The 21,660-nt window shown below is 39.7% G+C and overlaps 1 protein-coding gene across 1 annotated transcript in view; it reads right to left on the bottom strand.

Annotated features, from left to right (window-relative positions):
• ARHGEF10 (Rho guanine nucleotide exchange factor 10) overlaps nt 1–21,660 on the bottom strand; it is a 96,306-nt gene that overhangs the window by 43,782 nt on the left and 30,864 nt on the right. The window contains exons 16-19 of the mRNA XM_086625353.1: nt 20,849–20,941; nt 19,205–19,375; nt 17,209–17,354; nt 14,660–14,835 (exon numbers count right to left, since the gene is read on the bottom strand). Of these exons, the coding sequence (XP_086481479.1) occupies nt 14,660–14,835; nt 17,209–17,354; nt 19,205–19,375; nt 20,849–20,941 (586 nt within the window). The remainder of the gene's footprint in view (nt 1–14,659; nt 14,836–17,208; nt 17,355–19,204; nt 19,376–20,848; nt 20,942–21,660) is intronic.

Raw genomic sequence — 21,660 nt, forward strand, 5'->3', positions numbered from 1 at the left:
AAGAGAAAATTTACAGCTATGAGGCTGTGAAAAGCTGAAGGTTGTGAGGATTCCCTTGTAGAGGAAGGATATTTTCACTCAAATGAATCACATTCTCTGTGAGTTTTAAAAGCCAGGATCACTCTTTGCAGCTTCATAAAGACAGAGTTACTGGACATTTCATTTCATTACTGAAAGCAGGTTGAAAAACGGACACTAACCTGCAACACATAACTAAGTATTCAGGCAGCTCTTCGATGCTGTAGGACTTTATACCATAGTCTTCAACTGAGGCCATAAAGAAAGCTTTAACTACTTACACAGATGGACTTGCCCTATGCAATATATACATCCACCATGCCTGAAAAGAGCTGTCCTCTACAACCCTCTTTCTGGAGCTTCAAATGCTCTTACAAATATCCTTGTTCCAGCCTTGGGAGTAAGGTATAAATCTTAAATTTCATTCAGTAATTGTCACCTGAGTCTATTTTGTCTGCACAATGCATATTTTATAAGCTTTTAATAAGTCAAGATAAAAAGGATGCAATAAGACTGTCAAAGCAAATAAACTAATCTGGCATCTGAAATTCTGTCACACATAAAAAACAAATGGAAATCATCTTAGGCTCATTCATTAAATACCACGTTCTTAACACAGGAAAGGAAGCCAAAAAGCAAATCAATAAAGAATTAAAGAGAGCCTGCTTCCACCTTCTGATGTTCTAGAAAAGACAAACGGCCAAATTAAGAAAAAAATTTAATAGCCAATCCAGGACTAGATCAACAGCCACAGCTAATATCATTCTTTCACAGAGGTCCTTAGTGGGCACGAACTGGAACACAGAAAAGTAACTGGGCTTCAGAGATCAGCAACGATGGACTCATCAGGAGAGAGTTCTGTGAGAACTGACCACTTCGTTTGTGTCTGGGTAACGAGTTACAACGTGAAGCTATAGCAACTTCATCTCTGAACTGGGTCCTGTAAAAGTTACTCACAATGTCCTTTGAAATGGGATTAGCTTCTCAGTGGTTAACAAAACGTGGACTACCAGTTCATCTGACTGAGAATTGTCTGATGGAGGGTTTTTTCCTGGGTGAAGGTGCCGGGATCGGGGCGGGGGGGGGGTGCAGGCAGCACACCAGTCTGTTCATCAGACACGTTTCTCAGTTCACAGCCAAAGACTGGCTGCTTCAGCCCACACATGTTCCCTGATCATTTGATTACTGGCTATTTTGGGGTGTGTGTTCACTCTTTCTTTTTTCCATAGAAAGCACTGAAAAACTCTTGGCTTTACTCCAAAGCAGATACGTGGCTGGTTTCTTTTTGTACTTTGAAACGTTCCACAGATGATAAAGCCATTTCCTTCCCATTTCTAAGCTTGCTAATTATCAAGCTTCAAAACAACTTACTTTTCCAATGTGAAAAAAACCCTCCATGAGTTTAGGGAAGGTTCTCCCCAGCTCTACACACTCTACACATCCTACATTTTACAGAGGATGGTGTGCCTGGGCAGGAGAGAAGGCAACGTGCTGTAACCTATAACCACATATGTGGCTTCAGAGGCAACGTTTTTTGCATTCCACCTACAGATCAAGGGTGAAATCTTGGCCACATGTAAGTTAGCAGGAATTTTTTTCATCAACTCCTTTGTTGCTAAGATTCTACCAGAGGAATTCGTGCCTCCCTGCAACAGGCAAGTTTACTGCCAACAACCAGTAATTAATGCAAAATACTTAATTCCTTGCTCAGCATTATTATGAAATATATTCAAGGTTAAAAAATCCCCACAAAACTGCCACTTGCTTTAGAGGGAGGAAGAGATGTTAGAGTTTAAATTGATTTTTGCAGCTATGTAGAACCAGGGTGGGAAGATTCTGCTTTTTATAACAATTGCTCCTTAGTCAAGATGTATTTAACACTACACACTTATTTTACCTGCTCATTTCCCAGTGTTACTCTCAGCATTTCCCAGCGTCACTCTCAGCACCCCAGCTTTAAATGAATCATTTTTGCCTGGTTTGAAGTAATTCGTATAATTGAAACAGAAGCAATTTTAGCCCATTTACATCCAGCCATTTTCAAAGCCCGCAGGAAACTCCCTGGGTGTGGTTAAAGTCAGTTTAACTTGGCTCAGGCAGAATTAGGATTTGGAAGGTTGTGCACAAATATACACATGCAAGAGAAGCGTCCGTGTGCTAGTGCCTGGGTGTGGGCAGAGAGGGAGAATTCCCACCTCTGGCAGCAGGCTGCTTTGCCAGGGAGCACAGCCAAGCAGCTGCAGCTCTTTCCCTGCACCGCCAACACAGCAGCAGCTGCTTTCATGGGCACTGGCAAGGCAGCCGCTCCCTTGGGATCACTGTCTATCTACTTCCTCTAAATTTTCAATTCATAGAATGGCATAGGCTGGAAGGGACCTTAGAGATAGAATCATAGAATGGTTAGGGCTGGAAGGGACCTCAAAGATCATCTAGTTCCAACTCCTCTGCCATGGGCAGGGAAATCCTCCACTACACCAGGTTGCCATTAGATCATCTAATCCAACCTCCCTGTTATGGGCAGGGACGCTTCTCATCTAGACCAGGCTACTCAAGGCTCTTACTGAGGGTGCAATTCTCACAGGCACCGCAAGCACACTGAACGGATCACGCTCTAGCCTTCCTTTCAAAGAATTACTAAGGGACACATTTATCTGCCGTGGTGATTTGTGACTTGTACACATTTTCCACTAGCTTTTGCTGTGTGTTCTGATTCTAACTTGGGAATTGCAAATTTGTGCTACTAAAGGGGAAAAAAGAAAGCGTTGCAATTCCTAGAGAGCAGATGCAGTCACACATAATTTAAACATCTATTCCTGGGTAAGCAAACATAATGGCTCAGGTGGTCCCTTCCCATAATAAACTTCTGTTTATTCCCAGTTAGGAGGAATTTTTTCTAGTAATAGAATTACATAAATCCAAATGACATGCTGTCCTGGTTTTGGCTGGGACAGAGTTAGTTTTCTTTTTAGTAGGCAGAATAGCACTGTGTTTTGGATTTAGCATGGGATTTGTTATGACAAAAACGTTGATAATACACTGATGTTTACAGTTCTTATTGAGACATCAAGGACTTTTCAGCTTCCCATGTTTGCCAGTGTGCAGGTGTACAGCAGGTTGGGGTGAGCATGGCTGGAGCAAAGAACCCACAACTCCTAGCTCAGGATTTGAGCTTAGTTTTAGGACTGAGGCCCAAACTGGCCAATGGAATATTCTATATCATGCAATATCGTGTCCAATATATAGATGAGGCTTGGCTGGGAAATTTGGATTCTCGGATTCTCTCGTTCTCTCTCTCTCACTTTTCAGATTTCTCTCTTTTCGGGCCTCTCGCCCTTCTGGGATTTGGTTTCGAGACTTCTCTGTTTTGGGATCTCTTGCCAGGACAGGACAGGTGTCGGTCTCCAGGTGGTGAATTACATTGTGCATCACTAGTTTGTACATATTATCATCATTATATATATTTTCACATACTATTATTTTCAATTTAATTTTGTTATTATTATTAAATTGTTCTTATCTTAACCTACGAGTCTCCTTCGTTTTTCCCCTTTAATTCTCTTCCCCCTCTCCTGGGGGTGGGGAGGATGAGTGAGGGGCTGCGTGGTGTTTAGTTGCCGGCTAGCTTAAACCACGACACATGCAAATAAAATAAAAGCCTCACTCAGTATACTCTCAATATTGCAACTATTCTTGCAAACATTTCTGTATTGTATATCATGTTAAAGCTGAAAACCGTCAATAGACACACATCTCTTCTACCGCAAAGTAACTAATCTTGACCAGATCTGCCTTGAGTGTAACTATAGTAATGACCTTTTCCCCACATGGTTCAAAACCACAATACATCAACATAAATTGCTTTGAAAAAAAGTCATATTGACATGAAGTGAGAAGAGATGCGTCATGGAAATTCAAAGTTCTTTGAAAGATTAATTTGCTTCTGAGAGACACAGAGCCCTTAATTCAGAATAGGTGTTACAAGAAATGGAAGTTCACGAATGCTCACACGTGAAAACCACAACCAAAAGTCAGAAAAGCTACATTCTGGACTATAGTTCCAGCAGTATTGAGGGGTAACACAAAACAAACGATACGCTTTGAAGAACATGACAGATTTGAAGACTACTCAGAAAGGCTGGTAGATCCCAAATTTGACTTGCCATTTGCAATCTGGTCTTTGAGGCTGGGCGCATTTGTATTACTTCCTCCCACTGAGCCATCTGCATGCAGCCAGGCAGCATACTGAAACATCAAGCGTAATGAAGGGAAGAGATTTGGAAAAGATTCAATCCTCACTTGAGCATAAAAATCACCTGGGATGGAGGGCAAAAGTTATGTATGTGGGAGGTAACTTAAAAAGTTGCTGTGTCTGAGGTACCGACTGGTACTTGTACAGAATTACACACTCAGAACAAATAATAAAAAAATCGGTCCCTTCTGCAATATTTAAGTCTACATTTAAACCTGAGAAGCTTGTACAGTGTTCTGGAAAGCAAAGCATCACGACACTGGATGAGTTCTTGATCAGGTCATAATAAACTGGACAGATTTCACAAGATAGTTTAGGTTGAACATACTAACAACGATGATACAGCAGTAAACCAGGACATACATTTAAAACTACTTAAGTGCAGACACAACTGTTCAATTGTTTTGTTTTAAATGTGGCTTTGACTGTCCTGGAAATGTTTCACTGATTTTTTTTGTCAAGTAACAATGGGCTGACAGCATCCCACTGCTCAGTTTAAGATGCCCACATTTAAGAAGGACAAGAATGGAGAAACTTTGAGAATCAACATTATACTTGAGATAAAATAGTATTCTGTTCTCTGGAGTCTTGAGAATTAATTTAAAGAAGGTAAACCAGAAGTCATTAAGGCGGCCCAAGATTCAGTTACTGCAATTGAGGAATTCCTCTCTTATACTTGGTATTGGATCCTACTTCTACAGATACACTGGTATGCAAAACACAGGGCAAACACCTTACAGTTGCTCTGGGAAAGAAATCTTGTCACGCAGAGGAAAAACATTCTCCCTAAGGAGGTCTAGTGGAACTAATTTTCTCAGTGCAACTAGAAAAGGAGACCTTTATGTGACATTTTCACATACAAGCAACCTATTTCAGCAACAGATAAACAGGGCTGGCCAAAAGATTATGAATACTGGGAATACCAGGAGCATTATCATTCATTTAGCAACTGATACTGATGCCCATTGTTAAGTGTTATTCCCTTTCCCTTTACAAAACCCTTTGCACCAGAACACCTAGCTTTCACTGGAAGGCCGGTGTGAAGATCACATGGAAACCTTCTCTTGCACAGAGCTTGACAAATCCAAGCACCAGCTATACACAAGGGAGGCATCTCCCTACCTCTGATCCCTTCTGCCTGTAAATTTGGTATGAGTGTTAAAGCCAGTGACAAAGCAGATGAGATTTTATTTTTAGACGTTGAACTACAAGCTTCCTGCATGTTGCATTATGCAAGCAAAGCCCAACAGCTCCCTCAGCACCACCCTCCTCCTATCTGTGTCTTTCCACTTGCTCACTCATGCTGCTCCTGTTTCCATAGACACCTCAGAGAAGCATGTGGGTGGGTTATGTTTTCTCATTTTTCCTTCACAAGAGCATTTAACAGCCAATTGGAATTTCAGTAAAATTAAAAAAAAGAAGTAGTCTCATGAATCCTAAATCCTGGTTTAAGATGTAAACAAGCCCATAAGTCAATTTAAAGTTCCTAAGAGAAAAGCAGACTTTCTGCCTTACCCCTGTTTATTCTTTCACACCAAATCCAGCTCATGATTTCCACAGTTGCATGCTCCCAAAAAACCTGAGCCACCATAGCTCAACTATACCTCACCTGAGATTACATCATACTCTCAGGTTCAAACTACACAAGTATTTAGAGGTCAGTATCAGTCTCCTGGTTTGGAAATCAAAGCAAACGGGAAGTCAGGAATGATCTCAGAAAGCAGGAGCTTAGTTGGCAGCTGTCAATGAAAAGCTGAGCAGCTACTCACATGTAGATTTACAACGTAGCCCTAAATTAAGTTTCGTAACCTAGTGCACAAAGAAGCAGCACAAACACATACATAATATTAACTGATAGGCAATAAACCCCTAAGATTACCAGAACACAAACTATGAAGTTCAGACATGGGGTAAGCAAGCCTAATTACCAATAAAGTCAGGACATATCATCATCACGAACCAACATGAAGAGCATTATCATAAACATGAAATGACATTATTCAGTGTAATCATACTTTAATCATGTAAGCACCTAAAGGTAATCTTTATGAGCTTAATTATTGAATCAGATAATCTGAGCCTCTAAAACTAATGTATTTATTCTCACTGCAAGACGGGGGAGTTCTTCAGGTTCTAATCACAGACAAAGAACCAAGTACCACATGTCACCCAGTAGTACACAGAGCAGAGCTGGGAAACATACCTCCCAAGTCTCAACTCTGAACAAGTATTTTTAACGTGCCTCACCTCCCTGTCAGCTGTTAATACCTTCCTCTCAAGTGGTAATTACATGAATGCTGAGACCTGTCTTGCTATGTGCTCATTGTATCAGATCTGAACACCGAAGAAACAAGTTGCACAAAACCTGCAGTCCAACCACAGAACTGTTTATGCACACAGCTTGAGCAACACAAAGATAAAATCAACAGCTTGCAATTGCAAATACTGAGCAAGGTATTAAATTTGTACCATTGTGAGTAAAATTATGCAAGTACACCAAAGAAACACTAAGCCTCTTGAGAGGGTGAGAAGTAGCTCACACACTGAGAGCGTGGCTTCAGGATTACATTAAATTCCAGCTAATCCCGACTGCGCAGGGAATTTTAGAGATAAAATGCCATAAATATTTTTCCTGCTGACAGAAGCAGCTGTGATGTGCCAGAGATGAGGAAGGAAGCAAAAGCAGTATGGAACACGAGGAAGAAACACAGAGCCCTGATATGCTGACAAGTGGGGACGCCACAGCCCGGTTCCTCAGCATCACACTAGCCAGGACAACGGTCAGGTGTCTTCCTGGACTATTTACTGACTACAGGTATGGATCAGAAGAACCCTAGCTCCTGGCTTTGTTCTCACAAGGAAGGAAAATCCTGGAAGCAAACAGACTTTAGAGTGAAAGAGAAGAGGTGCCATGGCCCTTTACTCTCACCGGTCTCAAAGGGGAAGGCTGAGGGCAGCACAGACCTGGAAGCCTCTGCCCTCCTAAGGAGGACCTTTGGGGTGCACTTGCATTGGCACGAAGGGTGAAAGAGGAACTGGATGCAAGAAGATGAATGCTGATATAAACAGGCAGTGAAAATACACATGTGAAGATGTTTAAACTATGAAAGTACTGCAGGGACTAGGCTCCTACTCATTTTACTACTCTGTGTCAAGATGTGGCAACACTGAAAAAGGTTTGTAGGAGGTGAACATTAAGCCCTATAACCACTATAAAGAATACGAAAGGCAAAGAGAAGAATCTCATCCTAAGCGGGTGAGACAAACATGTAACACCTAATTTATTCTATGCCTAATCCACCAGCTAGTAAAATATATCCGCTTAACAAGTGAACTATTTCATGTCATCTGGTTTGCTCTGCTGAACAGACTGTCTGGAGTTAGAATCTCTGGTCTTTTGTTTGCATATATTAATGCTAGTTTACATTTATGAACATATTACCTCTCCTTTAGTGTACAGTATTATCATCAATAGTTTTAAAATAAAGATTTACATTATTGCTCCATATATATTACACAGAGATGAAAGTTAGGTCAACTAGCAATTCATGCCACATCATCCTTTTTAGAACCTTATCACCAATGCTACAGTTGATACGCCACTTAATATTTAGTCTCGCTTACTCTGGACATTGTATTACAATTGTCCAGCTTTAAAGCAATGATAAAGCTGACTTTTTAAATTCCCTTCTCCAATTCTATATTTCTCATTAGACAAACCAGCAAAAAATCAGCTTTAACGGCAACAGCTATCACAGCAGCACTAATTTCGTTTTTGAGAAGAGCTGTCCTTCCACTGAGCGAGACATTGACAGAAACACAAGCACACACTGTAGTCCATCAAACATCCCTACCTGTTTCCCTGGCAACACTTGGAGACCTACACAAAGCGACTGCATCAAGCACAAGGAAACTCGGAAAAGAGGAATCACGCCTGCACTTCAGAGTCGTGTCACTACTTCATTTGACAATAAACAAAACGCAGAGATCAAAACCACCGGCAAGTGGAACTGAAGCACAAATCTATCCCTGAAAGTCTGATCAGCAAAGGAGAGAAGTCACGGTTTACCAGTGCTGAGGTTTGATCTCAGTTATGAACTGTAAACCTGTGAAACAAAAAATAACACTAAAATGCAGCTGACGACATAAACATGCTAACCTGTTTGTTGTTTTTTTTTCCATTTTACTGTTATCTCCTATGCTTATTACTGCACGATATACAGTACAGATGGGTCTTGCTCATTTTCTCTTTCAGTCTTTAGCCATATGGCTCAAATTAAATAGTTCTTTGCTTAAGTAATAGTCTATGCTGTGTATGGCTTCTAATCAACGTGATCAGCAGCAGAACACTGCTGACGAGCACTGGTTTCCCACTCAGAAATGGCAGGATGCTTAGCCCTCTCCCTTTGCTTCTACAGAGTCCCTGTAGTCTGGTCTTCTTAAATAAAATCACTGTTAAAAACTTTTACAGCACACCCTTTCCACTGTTGGTAGCCAGAGAACGGACAACTCAGGGTGGTCCCCATCAGTGTGGCACCAAACAGGCATTTGTCTCAGCACAGAAACCGCACTTCACGACCCATCAACAGTTTGCATAAAGTGCTGCAAACCCATAATAACGTGTGCCAGGGGTCTGAAAAACTGCAAGTCCGGCCAGTGTATTTGACTTTTGCTCCTATATTCTCATTTAAAGGGCAGTGAACATGTGTATTTTCAGTGATTTTATGTATAGATGGAAGACTTGCAACTGAAGGTTGACTTCTGATTCTTCTAGAGACCGATACAGTATATTTTGATAAGAAGCTACAAATTTGTCTTTGATTATACTTTTTATATTTTTGGAAGGCATATTTAAAATATGTCCTATTAATACAACATATTAAAAAACAAGTAGTATTCATTACTCTTTCACCCATCCTCTTTTTTATCAGAAAAGTACAGGTAGCATTTAACTTTCCTGGTGCCCTCTTTCTGGAAGTTCAATCCAATTTCTCACCCATTTTGAACAACTGAGTATCATTCACTAGGATATAACTACGCAGTAAACTTCCTCAAAAGCTAAATAAAACAAAATAATCTCTATAAACCAAAACCCAATGAAATAGCCAGCAGATAAATCTCTTCAACTACTAAAGACCATTCAGGATGAAGCAGCATATATTAGCAAAAAAGATAACCTCAGAACAAATGTGAGAATTGCTTTAGAAGCTTACAACATTTAAAATAACAAATAAAGACAGAAAATTCACCAAAAAAAATAGTTCACAATAACCTAGTACTTGAATAGTCACTGATAATTCCTTCAATTCACCTGTGGGCACGTGTAAGTGATCCGTGGCCTCCATTAGACTCCCTCCAGGCACATTAGATGTCTGAGGTCCACTGAGTGCTTAGGGTTCCTACTCAGCGCATAGCATATTTTATAGGTGGGGAAACAGGTACAAAAGTAGTAAGACACACCCAAGAACATACAAGCAAACCCATGACAGAGCAAATACTGAAATTCAAGAGTCCTTAAACTTGATGTTCATTTCCCCAGGTCCATAACAAACAGGTTACCTATAGCTATCTTGGGGGGAAAAAAAAAAAAAAAAAAAAAAAAGGAAAACAAAACCTAACCAATATCTCAGATGCGCATGCTGAATCCATTACTTTCAGTAGTTTGCAGACAGACAGAGGAGGTGAAATCAATGCATGTATCAACAAAAGTGTGTGGAAGAATAAAATTCACTAGTTAACATTACATAAGAAAGACGTGTAATTAAGGGAAGTGTCTCCTTTTGAGCTTTTCAACCATTTATAACTGAGGGTCATCCCCACATTACATAACACTTCTGCTGAGTTCTTTTTGGGTCTTGAATCACAGTTCTTGTTTCACAGAATCATAGAATGGTTTGGAGTAGAATAGACCCTCAAAGGCCATCTAGTCCAACCCCTCCCTGCAGTGGGCAGAGACATCTTCCCCTAGATCAGGTTGCTCAGAGCCCTGTCCAACCTGACCTTGAATGTTACCAGGAATGGGGCATCTACCACCTCTCTGGGTAACCTGTTTCAGTGGTTCACCATCCTCATTGTAAAAAACTTGCTTATATCTAGTCTGAATCTACTCTCTTTTAGTTTCAAACCGTTATGCCTTGTCCTATCACTACAGGCCTTATTAAAGGGCCTTCCACTTAGCAGCTTCACCTACCATTATGGCAGTTTTCATATCTCACCATAAAAGCAAGTCAAACACTCCCATAACCACCTAAAACATGCTTCAAATACCTCTTACTGAACTTCATTACACAACATAATTATTCCAGCACAAGTAGATCAAAACCAAGAATATATAACTTTCTGTTCATGCTGAAAATCATAGAATCATAGAATGGTTAGGGTTGGAAGGGACCTTAAAGATCATCTAGTTCCAACCCTAGAAAATAAATTTTCCAACCAAAATACTCCTCTTTTCCTATATTAATTCAACTTGTCGGCACTACGAATGTGTCTATGCTTCTGCACATAGATCAACGGGGAAGGAGAGGACAGCAATAGCCTACCAGAAACAGTAGGTGGATCTAATAGGGAAAAACTTTATCTTGCATCTTTGTGCACATGGTTCTACAGAGAAAAATTAACACATCAGGCCTCTTTGGCACACAAAGTTAACTACTTCCACAAGAACCATCCAGCTGGAATGCCAGAGACTAATACTCACAGACTTTCAAGCAAGACTAACTCCAATACATGCAACAGGACTTTTTCTGATTTGCTTACAGAAGTGTGATCTGATAAACACTATTTTTTTTGTGAAGACCGAGAATGTGAAATGTTTTCTGCTTTAAGCATCATTACAGGAAGCAAACAAGTTATGACTGCACCTCACTGAAAAACAGTATTAAGTACCATACAAATAAAGGTCTCTGGCAAACAGCAGAGACTTCAAACCCTCTCCTTATTTATAACTAAAAGAACTCACAGTCTGCTTGGTGATAGGGGAGAACAACAGGAGTAAGACAAAAGCACATCAAAGACAGAAGCAGCATAGCAGAATACACTCCAAGAAAATTTTCCTGCTTTCCCCACCGAACCCTCAGGCCACAGAGTTTCTTCGACCAAAAGACAAAAGAGTTAAAAAAAAAAAGTGAACTTGACAATCCCTACATGTGTTCTTCTCCAGAATTCAGAGACAAAAGACTGGCATACAAAGCAGAAACTGCAAATTTATGATTTTGCCAAGTGAAAACCAAGTTCACATAGCCCTTGCTTTCCACCTTAGAACAGTGCTACAGCGCACCGTTGATTTATACGTGCTCATAAAACCTTTCAACCTCTCAGCAGTTGCATATTACAGCCTGTACGAGATGAATTAAAATTCAGCTATTAATTTCATGGTAACACCCAAAGTAAAGTTTGTATCTTTATATTATCCTTTCTGGCAAGAAGCTAAAATCACCAACTGCATTTAGCCAATAATAAATAGTGAGATACGATTCTGACAGCTGCTTCCTCATAAAAAGGATTTTGGCAGAGAAAAAAGTGCCATGATAAGAGAAATGTAACTAATAACCAGTAATCCTCACAAAGACACAACCAGAATCCGTCAAGAATCCTTGCTCGTCACAGCAGTCATGTGAGAATATCAACCTTACAAGGGTCAAGTTCTTAACGTGCTACAGATACAACAGAACTTTTCTCAGTCCTCCAAAAATAGAAGAGGTGACTCCTCTACTACTTAATGCTTTTACACAGAATCATCATGATTTTGCGTCTCTCCAGTTCCCACAAACTGGAAATGAGAGCTGAAAATAAAGTCTGAGACATGGAAGTCTGTCATGGAAGCAGGATTTTGCCTGCAGTATCCTAAATTGTTCTTGATCATTAGATGTTATCAAAACTCCATTCCATGAGACCACGGCAGTTTCACCACAGCAGTTCCTTGGTACACTTTGAAAACAGAGGGAAGCATAACACAATATTATGACAACTGCGAAGTTATGCCATTTCAGGCAGAAAAAATGACAATATTTTGCTGGTAGTGCTTTGCAATTTGTGGTAAATACCCAAGAGTCTCACCAACGATACGATACTACCGTGATAAAGATTGTGTCATCAACTATAAAATGAAGCATGGTGGTGGGCACAAATGAACAAGCAACAGTGAACCATTTTGTGAAGTCTTACTAGTCTTTCCCCTCTGCAGGAAGGCTGTTACTTTCTGAGCTTCTGTAACCTTTAGCAGCCAAGACGATTGGAACTAAGCGGGCAACTCTACAGAATAACTACCGCAATTAGGTGTATATTCAAACTTGTCTACACAGGCCAATTCGCACAAGTCTGCATTCAGAGTTAACAGCTAGCAACAAACACAGCAGTATAAGCAAATAGCAAGGATACGCTCTTCCTCTTCCACGATTGGTTATATTCAGCTTAGTTGGATCATTGGCAGAAACATCTGATTAAAGCTGAGAGAAGATTTATTCATTTGCATAACCAGTATCATAGAATCATAGAATGGTTTGAGTTGAAAGGGACGTTAAAGATCATCTAGTTACGAACTCCCTGCCATGGGCAGGGACACCTTCCTCTAGATCAGGATGCACAAAGCCTCATCCAACCTGGCCTTGAATACCTTCAGGGATGGGGCATCCACAACTCCTCTGGGTAACCTGTTGCAGTGCCTCGACACCCTCAGAGTGAAGAGTTTCTTCCTCAGATCTAATCTAAATCTACTCTCTTTCAGTCTAAAGCCATTGTCCCTTGTCCTATCACTACATGCTTCATATTCTTTTTAATTTCCATACCTTTCATATCCTTTTTAATTCTTATCTTTTGATCTCTCTTATTAGGAGAAGATTGAATTAATAGAATGACCAGAGCTTTCCAAGAGAACAATTAGTTCAGCTCATCTTTTACCTATTAAGTACCATTTAACCTGAAGATTGAGACTACAAGTGATGTACAAAGTCATGTCATTTTTTGGTGATACTGTCACCAAACATCATGAAGCTGAGAAACCTCAAAGTCAAGAGGTTCAAGTAGGTTCTACAGGACTGTTGAGGGGAGAAAGAAACTCTCACCCAATGTTCCACCTCCCCATCTGATCTTGCTGACAGGCAAGATTTGGTCTAGTCGGCTGTGAAGCTGTCGCACAAAGTCACAGTAGGAATATTCAACAAGCTGCTCCTCCCGCACTCACCTAGAAGACAGACCCCCAATTCTATGTAATATGCTCCCTTATATACACTCCTCTTGGGGTCATGCATACCCCCAAGCAGCTGGTCAATGATAACATAAGAGCTTTAATCTCATTGTCTAAGTAGCCCATCAATACTTCAAAGAAGTTACAAGAATGAAGTCATCCTTGAAACTGAGACATAAGTACATACAAAAATTTTCTGTGTCTATTTACAAAGGGAGGAGTACGAAGAGCTGACAATAACCATCCTAGAGAATATGGGAGGTACTAAATGCTGCAACTGCACCTCTGATCATTCTGAAGTGTAACGCTTATGCCTCCTTACAGCTCACTTGCAGGAAAATTCATGAGTCCAAGGGTGTAATATTAAATAAATGTAGTGTGAAATAATGTCCAGAGCTAGCACTGAAACCCACGTAAATTATAGTCCATTAATAGAGATCACAATCTTGATATAATAAATACACTTAAAAATAGAACATTTAGGCAAAATATACAGGATACAAAAATGACTCTCTCATGAAAGGCTAGCTACTGAGCAAACTCTTGAAATCCATACATCTCTCGAGGGTAGCTGGCAGGCTTCTAGGAAAGATTAACAATCACAGAAAGAATTCGCAAACTTTAGAGCTTGTCGTCATTTTTAGAGAAAGGCTAGGACAAAACTAACTATTGGCACATTGTTTCTAAAACATTCATTAAAATTATATTTTAAGTTTTTTTCTGAAGTGCTTGTTACTATGTTTGAAGGGTGGGATACTACGGGCTTGAGAGAAGTAACTTCTACCCTGCAGTAACCACTTGTGTTCAGACTCTGATTCCACAGCAATGAGGTGGCTGCTCATTCAACTTGCTTGAACATCCTTGCTTTCACTATGGGATAAAGAACATATGCATGAGCAGCTACCATGACACAGCTGACACATCACACCAAAACAACCTTTTTGCATGCCCACGCACATTCACGCTTTAAAATTCTGTATGTATTCATGCATAAAACTCTAAACCAGAACAAATACAAGTAATTCATTCTGCAAGGCAGGAGACTGGCTATCACTTTATGGATTCTCATTTTCCAAAGAAAGAGGTTATACTACTGTTCATGTTACAGAAGTTATCATGCACAAAATGCTTTTCTTTGTAGCCCACTGAAATTCAAGTATGGATTTTAACAAAAAAGTCTATAAAAGTCAGTAACTCCTGTCACTTACTTGGCTTAGAGTTAATGACGACATTTTCAGCAGAGTGCTGGGGTGGAAACCTGCAGTTGTCTCCTTGGCCCTCACTGCTGCCATACTCTATGACTTCCACTTGTCCCAGTGGTACACTCCACTTCAATAAATACCTCTGGCCAGTTGTCACGGTGCCACTGCTTTCACAGGAAGAGCTGGAAGATGCAAAAATTACAGCTGTGACAAGCAACTATGTTTCATGGCTTCCTATTTATTATTTTAAGCTTCTAAAATCTGCTGTTTATCAGTCTGAGTACCATGCACAACTTGAAACAAATACATGCATCAGGCTGACTTTTGTGACTGACCTTTCTTGGAGTGCAAAGAGCAGCTATGCAGGTGCAGATAATCTTGTTTACAAACAGCATAGGACTGCCAACAACATTCCCTAAATTTCTATAACAAAACATAAATGACCATCTTTTAAGATCAACATGCATTTTGACATCCTAATATGAGTGCTTAGGACGATACTGTAGCTCCGTATTTTTCTAATTCTTTTGGAACAGTGCTCAAAAGAAGTAAATGCTACATCTAGGGAAGTGTGAAGGATGGGACCTTTGAACGACCACTGGCAGCAGACGGGCAACGTAAGCTCCCAAGGACTGACAAACTAACACTTCTGCTGAGCCCCACAGACTGGGATGTTTACAGAAGACCTTTGCAACTGCTGTGGCTTCTGAGAGCAACCCCACGTGAGCTGCTGCTAAAGGAAGTGTGTATCACAACAACAGGCATTTCAGAGGACAGAGCACACTGAGGAAGCTCACTTGGAATAGAAATGGCATTAATACTCCTTTTCCTTTGTTTCCTTCATTCCCTTCTTCACATTCAAGTGCACATAACTAATGTTTATTATAAAGGACAAAAGAGACGTTGAAGTGAACAAAAAAAAAGGTTTACTTCACGGAAAGCATGACTGAAATAGAGAAGTTAAATGCTTGGGAGAAATCAGCAAAATGCATTTATTTAGCTAGTCAGCTACCTATTCGCAACACATAGTTTTGTTCCAAGGAAGAGGCAAGTATGAACACAACACAAAGTGCCACAACTTAAGCAAATATTTATAAACTCTTGATCTAGTTCAGAAGAAAGAAAACAAGACTAGGCAGAACACAGCTATTCCGTCACTAGGGATAGCATCCACCTTGTCCAACTTCTGCTACCTAAAAGTTAGGTCTCCAGTTCAACCTACATGTGAAGAAGGACCTTCTGTGGGTCATGTATTCTGTAGAAATAGTCACAAACCCCCTTTTTTTTTTTGGCTAGAGAATACTAAAAGTGCATTCAACTATTCTAAAATCCAATTTTTATATAAATAAGCAGGTTGGAAAGCAAACCTTAACTGCTAGTGGAAACCATAATTAAACTTCTTCAGAGTTGGCAAGCCCCCATGACACGTACATGCCCAATTACCATCCCAAAGGAGGTTGCACAGAACCAGTTAACGCCCACAGGAACAACAGTGCTGTGATAACTAGAACTGTCGACCTGGCATAATCATGAACTTTTCACATGGAAAACAAAAGCAGACTGCACGTAGCCACTTCAGGGACAAATACGGAAAATCCAGGATAATAACGGTATGGAAGAAGATAAAATATAAATGGTTAAAAGCAATTTTCTTGCAAACAACCATGAGAAAATATCCAGGTGTTACTAAGGAACTGAAGAATTTGTAAAGGAAAAGAATCACAGAATAATTGACATAACCTTGTTGATAAAGTGCAGTTATTACATGTCACTTCTTACTAACATGAGACCAAGCATTCACACAATTACAAAAATATGTACTGTATTCATACTTCAGCAATAAAATAAGGTATCAACAACTCATATTAAGAAAAGCTGTTCTTGGAAGATTTTAATGGTCCACATTTTCTCTGTCAGAATGCACCATCATATAAAGCAATTTACGATACAAGCAACATTCGAATGTGTGACCTTGGCATACACAGAGGTATAATAACAGTAATGGTTACAGCCAACTAAAACACAGAAAACACTATGAAAAATTGCTTTCTTCAAAGCACCTCAGCTTTAAATCTTCAGTGTTTTGTCTCAGAGACAAAAACCCTTCCCCAGCTGGAATTTTGTTAGTGAATTCCAGGTTTGTTCTGGCTACATGCATTAGCTTTATGTTTCGGGTTTTCTAAAATTTTCAAATTGTGTCAGTACACACATACAGATTTGGGTGTGTGTGTGACAGCACAAATTTAAGGATGAAAAGAAAAAAATCCTACCTTGGCATTCCTGCGCTCCGCTACACACTAATACACAGCAATAACCAGACACTATAGAGCATTTCTATCTGTAATCTCCAACTGACATAATTTTCTCACAAATTTACTCTAGAACTTCCAAACATTATCAGGCAATTTAGAGGACTGTAAGAAAGCTAGTTATCCATTCATTATAACTACTGCTAGAAATCATTAGTCATAGTAAAAACAATAATAAAAAAATTCAGTGTCACTTCCTCCACCTGAAGCTTGAATGCCGATTTAAAAAATATGAATGAATCTTACCGAATATTTACTGTTGCACACATCAGCACATCATTTAACATGAAAAGTCGTCGTTCTTTGGTTTTGATAATTTCTCCTTTGTCATTGTAAACCGTCTCAACCATATCATCAGTCCGTATGAGGTATCTGCTTCCACTGCTGAGTAGCTAAATTTTAAAAACAATCAACATTGTATATTATACGTGGTACATCTAGCAACCAGTGCAAACAATAAAAAATACAACAGGTTAACACTTGCCATCCTAGTGCAAGTGTTCACAAGTGGATTTGCCAAGTGAATTAAGGCTCTTAACTGACTTGCTTTTTATTTAGAGAAACAGTAACTGTTGCTGCCAGCAATATGGCCTGCAGGGGATGTCAGTCTTAACATGGAACGTAACTACTCTGAAAATCTTCCACACTGATAAAGGTCCCCTACCAAAAAAGAAAAAAAAAACCACACAAAAAACCCCAACAATCACAGCTTCCAAAATTTCTATGGTTTCCTTCCCAGCCCATTTAAGTGCTATACATGGTTCCAGCAGCCCTAAAGGAGGAGGTCAGCCTGGGAGAAGGAAGAGGTGCTCCTGCCTGCTCTGTCCACCCTAGCTTGCAGATCTAGAAGAGAACTGCTGGCAGGTTTCCACAAGCTGCCAAGAAGATGACATGTACAAAAGATGCATGGCCTGTAAATTGCTCCTGCAGTTTGCCTTCAAGTGCTGAGGATCAGCACTGTGTGCAAGCATGAACTGATTCCTCACAGGTCAAACACACCACTGTAGCAGCCAAGGGAACAAAATGGTCTATAACTCACCCACTTCCTATCCATCCATCTCCTCTACTGCCTGTTTCAACCTGCTTGTCACTGTTCCAAAACTATTAAGCCACAAGGCACGCAGGGCCCTACATGACTTGAAGTGACTGTCCACGTGATCTCAATTTGTCCCTCTGGTGCAGAACATACAGGATTTTACAGTTTATATAGACTGACAAAAGGAAACCTGGACCATCTCCTAGAAAGCACATTCTATGTCTTGAACTCCTTCAGCCATTTGTAGATGATTAGTAGCTGCTTCAAGAAGCAGGAGTATGAAAACTGGAAAGTAAAATGTCTGAATTCATCTTCTAATGCACTTAGAATGGAAATACTGTTCCAGTATGACAATGAATTCAGTATCCCATTTTTAATAAATAGCTTAAAACGAGTGTGTTCTGGTTGACTACTTTCTTTCCTGAAAACTATGCTTTTACGCATCGCTAACAAAAATACTCCTTGCACTCCTTCAGCATGTCCCCATTACTCCATCCCAGAATGAGTCCAGTATAATCATCTGTAACTTCATGAAAGCAATAATTGAAGTATTTATGCCCCATCTCATGGGAAAGAAGGAAACATGTATGATGCCAGCAAGACAAGCATACATATATCCACACTACAGGCAGCCACTAAAAAACTCAAATGAAGAAGATGGTTCCTTCCTTCCTATTGAATGTCTTCTACAGTTCTTTAAAAGACATTTCTACGGAATTATCTGAATACATGCATGAAATAGACTAGGACGTTCCTTGAAACAAGGAAGATGTTGGACACATTCAACAGTGTATCTTGAACTGCTCCACTATCGGAAGCACTGGAACTATCGGAAAAGAAGGAACTGGTTCCTTCCTTTATACAGGAGGGATTCCTCAGTTCCAGGATAAATTCAAAATTCAATTTCGAATTTATCAGAAGATGTGCATGAGACTTTACTACAGGACAAGGAAACAGCTTTATCTATACGTTGCCAAAGAACACTAATACTGCTGCTGCTGTTTCAGCACATTGCCCACTCCAGCACACAGTGATTTAACCAGTGAGCCTGTTCAGTCCTGGAGGTTGCTCACATCTCACACCTACCACTAGAATGACCCCACAGAAAAACCTCAGGTGTCTCTCTGATGTCTGTTCTGAAGATTGCTCAAGGCTCAGAAACAAACAATATAGTAAGTCTTGCATCACACCTTCTTACTTCCTAACCTTGTTCAGATAACGTTCGTTCATTGCTTTTGCTATTTGTTTTACTTCACAGCGCTGATCTGCATCCCTTTTCCTTTCATTTAACTTCTCTGCCAGTGTTTCGAGTTCTGTAAGAGCCATCTGCAGAGGTAATCTGTCAGGATGTCCTTTGTTAGTGTTCTTCAACATATCCTGAGGGGAAAAGATAAAACAAACAACAACAAAAATCAGATTTAATTTCAAAGTCAAGTTCAAAAGATTACAGAACGTAATGTTATTGCTACATTCTTTATGCAAGTACCACTAAAGAACAAGACCAATGAACATCTTATGAATATTCAGACAGCACATCACTTATTTTCCTGAACACCTTAACAGTTCTTAAAAAAAGATACTGAATGAGGTCACATATTCCTTATCTACAGGAAGAAAGTACAGCAAAGGAACTTGAAAGTGTAAAAAATGCAAATGTAAAGATAAATTTAAAAATGCACATAATATTAAAAACAATTTGAAAATCAATATCATAGTATAATATGTAGGTGTCTAAAGAATGACTTAAAATAAAACTTTTCTTATATTTACTATCATAATAATATTGTATTATCTTTATTACTGTTATTATTCCTCACTAAAACACTGACAGCACACTCATCCCAAAGTAGCAGACATTACTTCATGGAGGTTACAAAAGCCTCTACAAATCTTTCCCTTTCGTAGGCAGGCAGTGGAACAATTTGAATGAAGTTTTTGCTTCTTTCCCACAGCACTTAAGAATACCTACGTATTCACTATGGCTTCCTGCCACAACAAACCCCATTTCTTCTGCTAACTCAGAAACTCTCACCACAACTAGCTACCTGTGTGCTCCCTCCATGACTATCTCAGCTCCTTCTCCCACAGTAATTCCTGGATCTGCATCCCAAAGCCTGTCCTCCTCTGTGGCACCTGCAAAACACAGCTAACTCATAGTGCTCGCTAGGATAGACCTGCCGTAGTCTAGAAGGAGTTACAAACAGCATTAAGTTGATCTGGAGCAGGTCTGCTTTGGGGAATTGTGCTCTTCCTACAGCTCAACTTCCTATTAAGAAGAGACCTGGGGACCCCCTGTCAAATTTCCAGTTTCCATGGGAAGGAAAACATGATGCTGCAGGTCAGAAGGAAGCTGCAGCACACTCCAGCATGTCCTGTGAGCCAAGTAGTCATGGAGAGAGCGCTCTTTTGTTCCACATCCCACATATATTCCGAACTATCCAAGGCATGAACTACATCCATTCGTATTTTTCTTAAAAGCAAAGTAATGTCACAAAGTTCGTAGTGGTGTTTTGAAGCGTTACTAGCTAATGAACTGATATGAACAATTAGAACATTTGAACTACAGCTTTACTGCAAAGTGACTTACAAGCTAAATCTAACCTAGCAAGTAATCTAGAGTAAATTTAGTTTACTAAGATTTTCCTGCAGTATTTACTGCCTGTCCCTGCAATCATGCTACAAGAGCAGCATGTTACGACACACTGAAATTTTTTCTTTGTTATTTCCCCATAAGCCAGAGATCACTTCCGCTGAAGTGTGCACCTCCAGCAGAAGACAGCTACCATGCAATCCCACAAGCCAACCACGTAAGAACGCAACAAGAGCACCCCTTTGGTAAACGTTATTTACCTGCAATAGTAGAATGAACTGTGGAAAGCGCTGGATAGGTTTCATCATTAAACCATATAGCGTAATTCGATCAGGGCTTGACTCTTGGCACTGCTGCAAGGTATGAAAGCCACACTGTTTACTACCCATGAGCATATTTCCATCGGTTACAGAATGAAAGTAAAACATTTCCCAAAAATTCTTCTACATCATTTATGTTAATTATAACAGTGGTACTGTAAAGATTTCATTTACTATAAATGATTTGATTTTAAAGTATTATTTTTTTAAATCACTATTAAAATGATGGCATGTCACTGAACTGAAATCTCCTCCTTAAATAAATACGCTTGCGATGAAGCCACAGCAGCAACGCAGCACTTATGTTAAAAAGCATGAATGTGCTGTATCGATATATCCATAAGCAGTGCACTGAAACATCTGCTTAACTTCAAGCACAACAAAGGGAATGTGCTTGTTCGAGGTCTTAAATTCGAAAAATGTAAGTGACCTGTTGATTTATAGTCCTTAATTTACTATTGTTGCTCTGTTTCTTGAGGCTAAGAGACTATAAATCTCTAACTACTTATGTGTTTTTAAAAGGAAATCTAAGGAAAACACCATAATCTCAGTGCTATGCAAACAAAAATAGATTTTCATTTTCTTTATTAAAAGAAACTACGGAAAAGAACATTGATTTATGTTTGGAAAGAAAAACGTAAGAATCCGTTATTTTGGTTATCGGGACTGGCAGATAAAACCAGACAAATTTCATTTGCATGTGCACAAAAGCCTTGTTTGTAGAAGACATTTCAACATTTGGAAATATTGTG

Source organism: Tauraco erythrolophus, chromosome 2, assembly GCF_009769465.1.
Source record: "Tauraco erythrolophus isolate bTauEry1 chromosome 2, bTauEry1.pri, whole genome shotgun sequence".
Lineage (NCBI taxonomy): Eukaryota > Metazoa > Chordata > Aves > Musophagiformes > Musophagidae > Tauraco > Tauraco erythrolophus.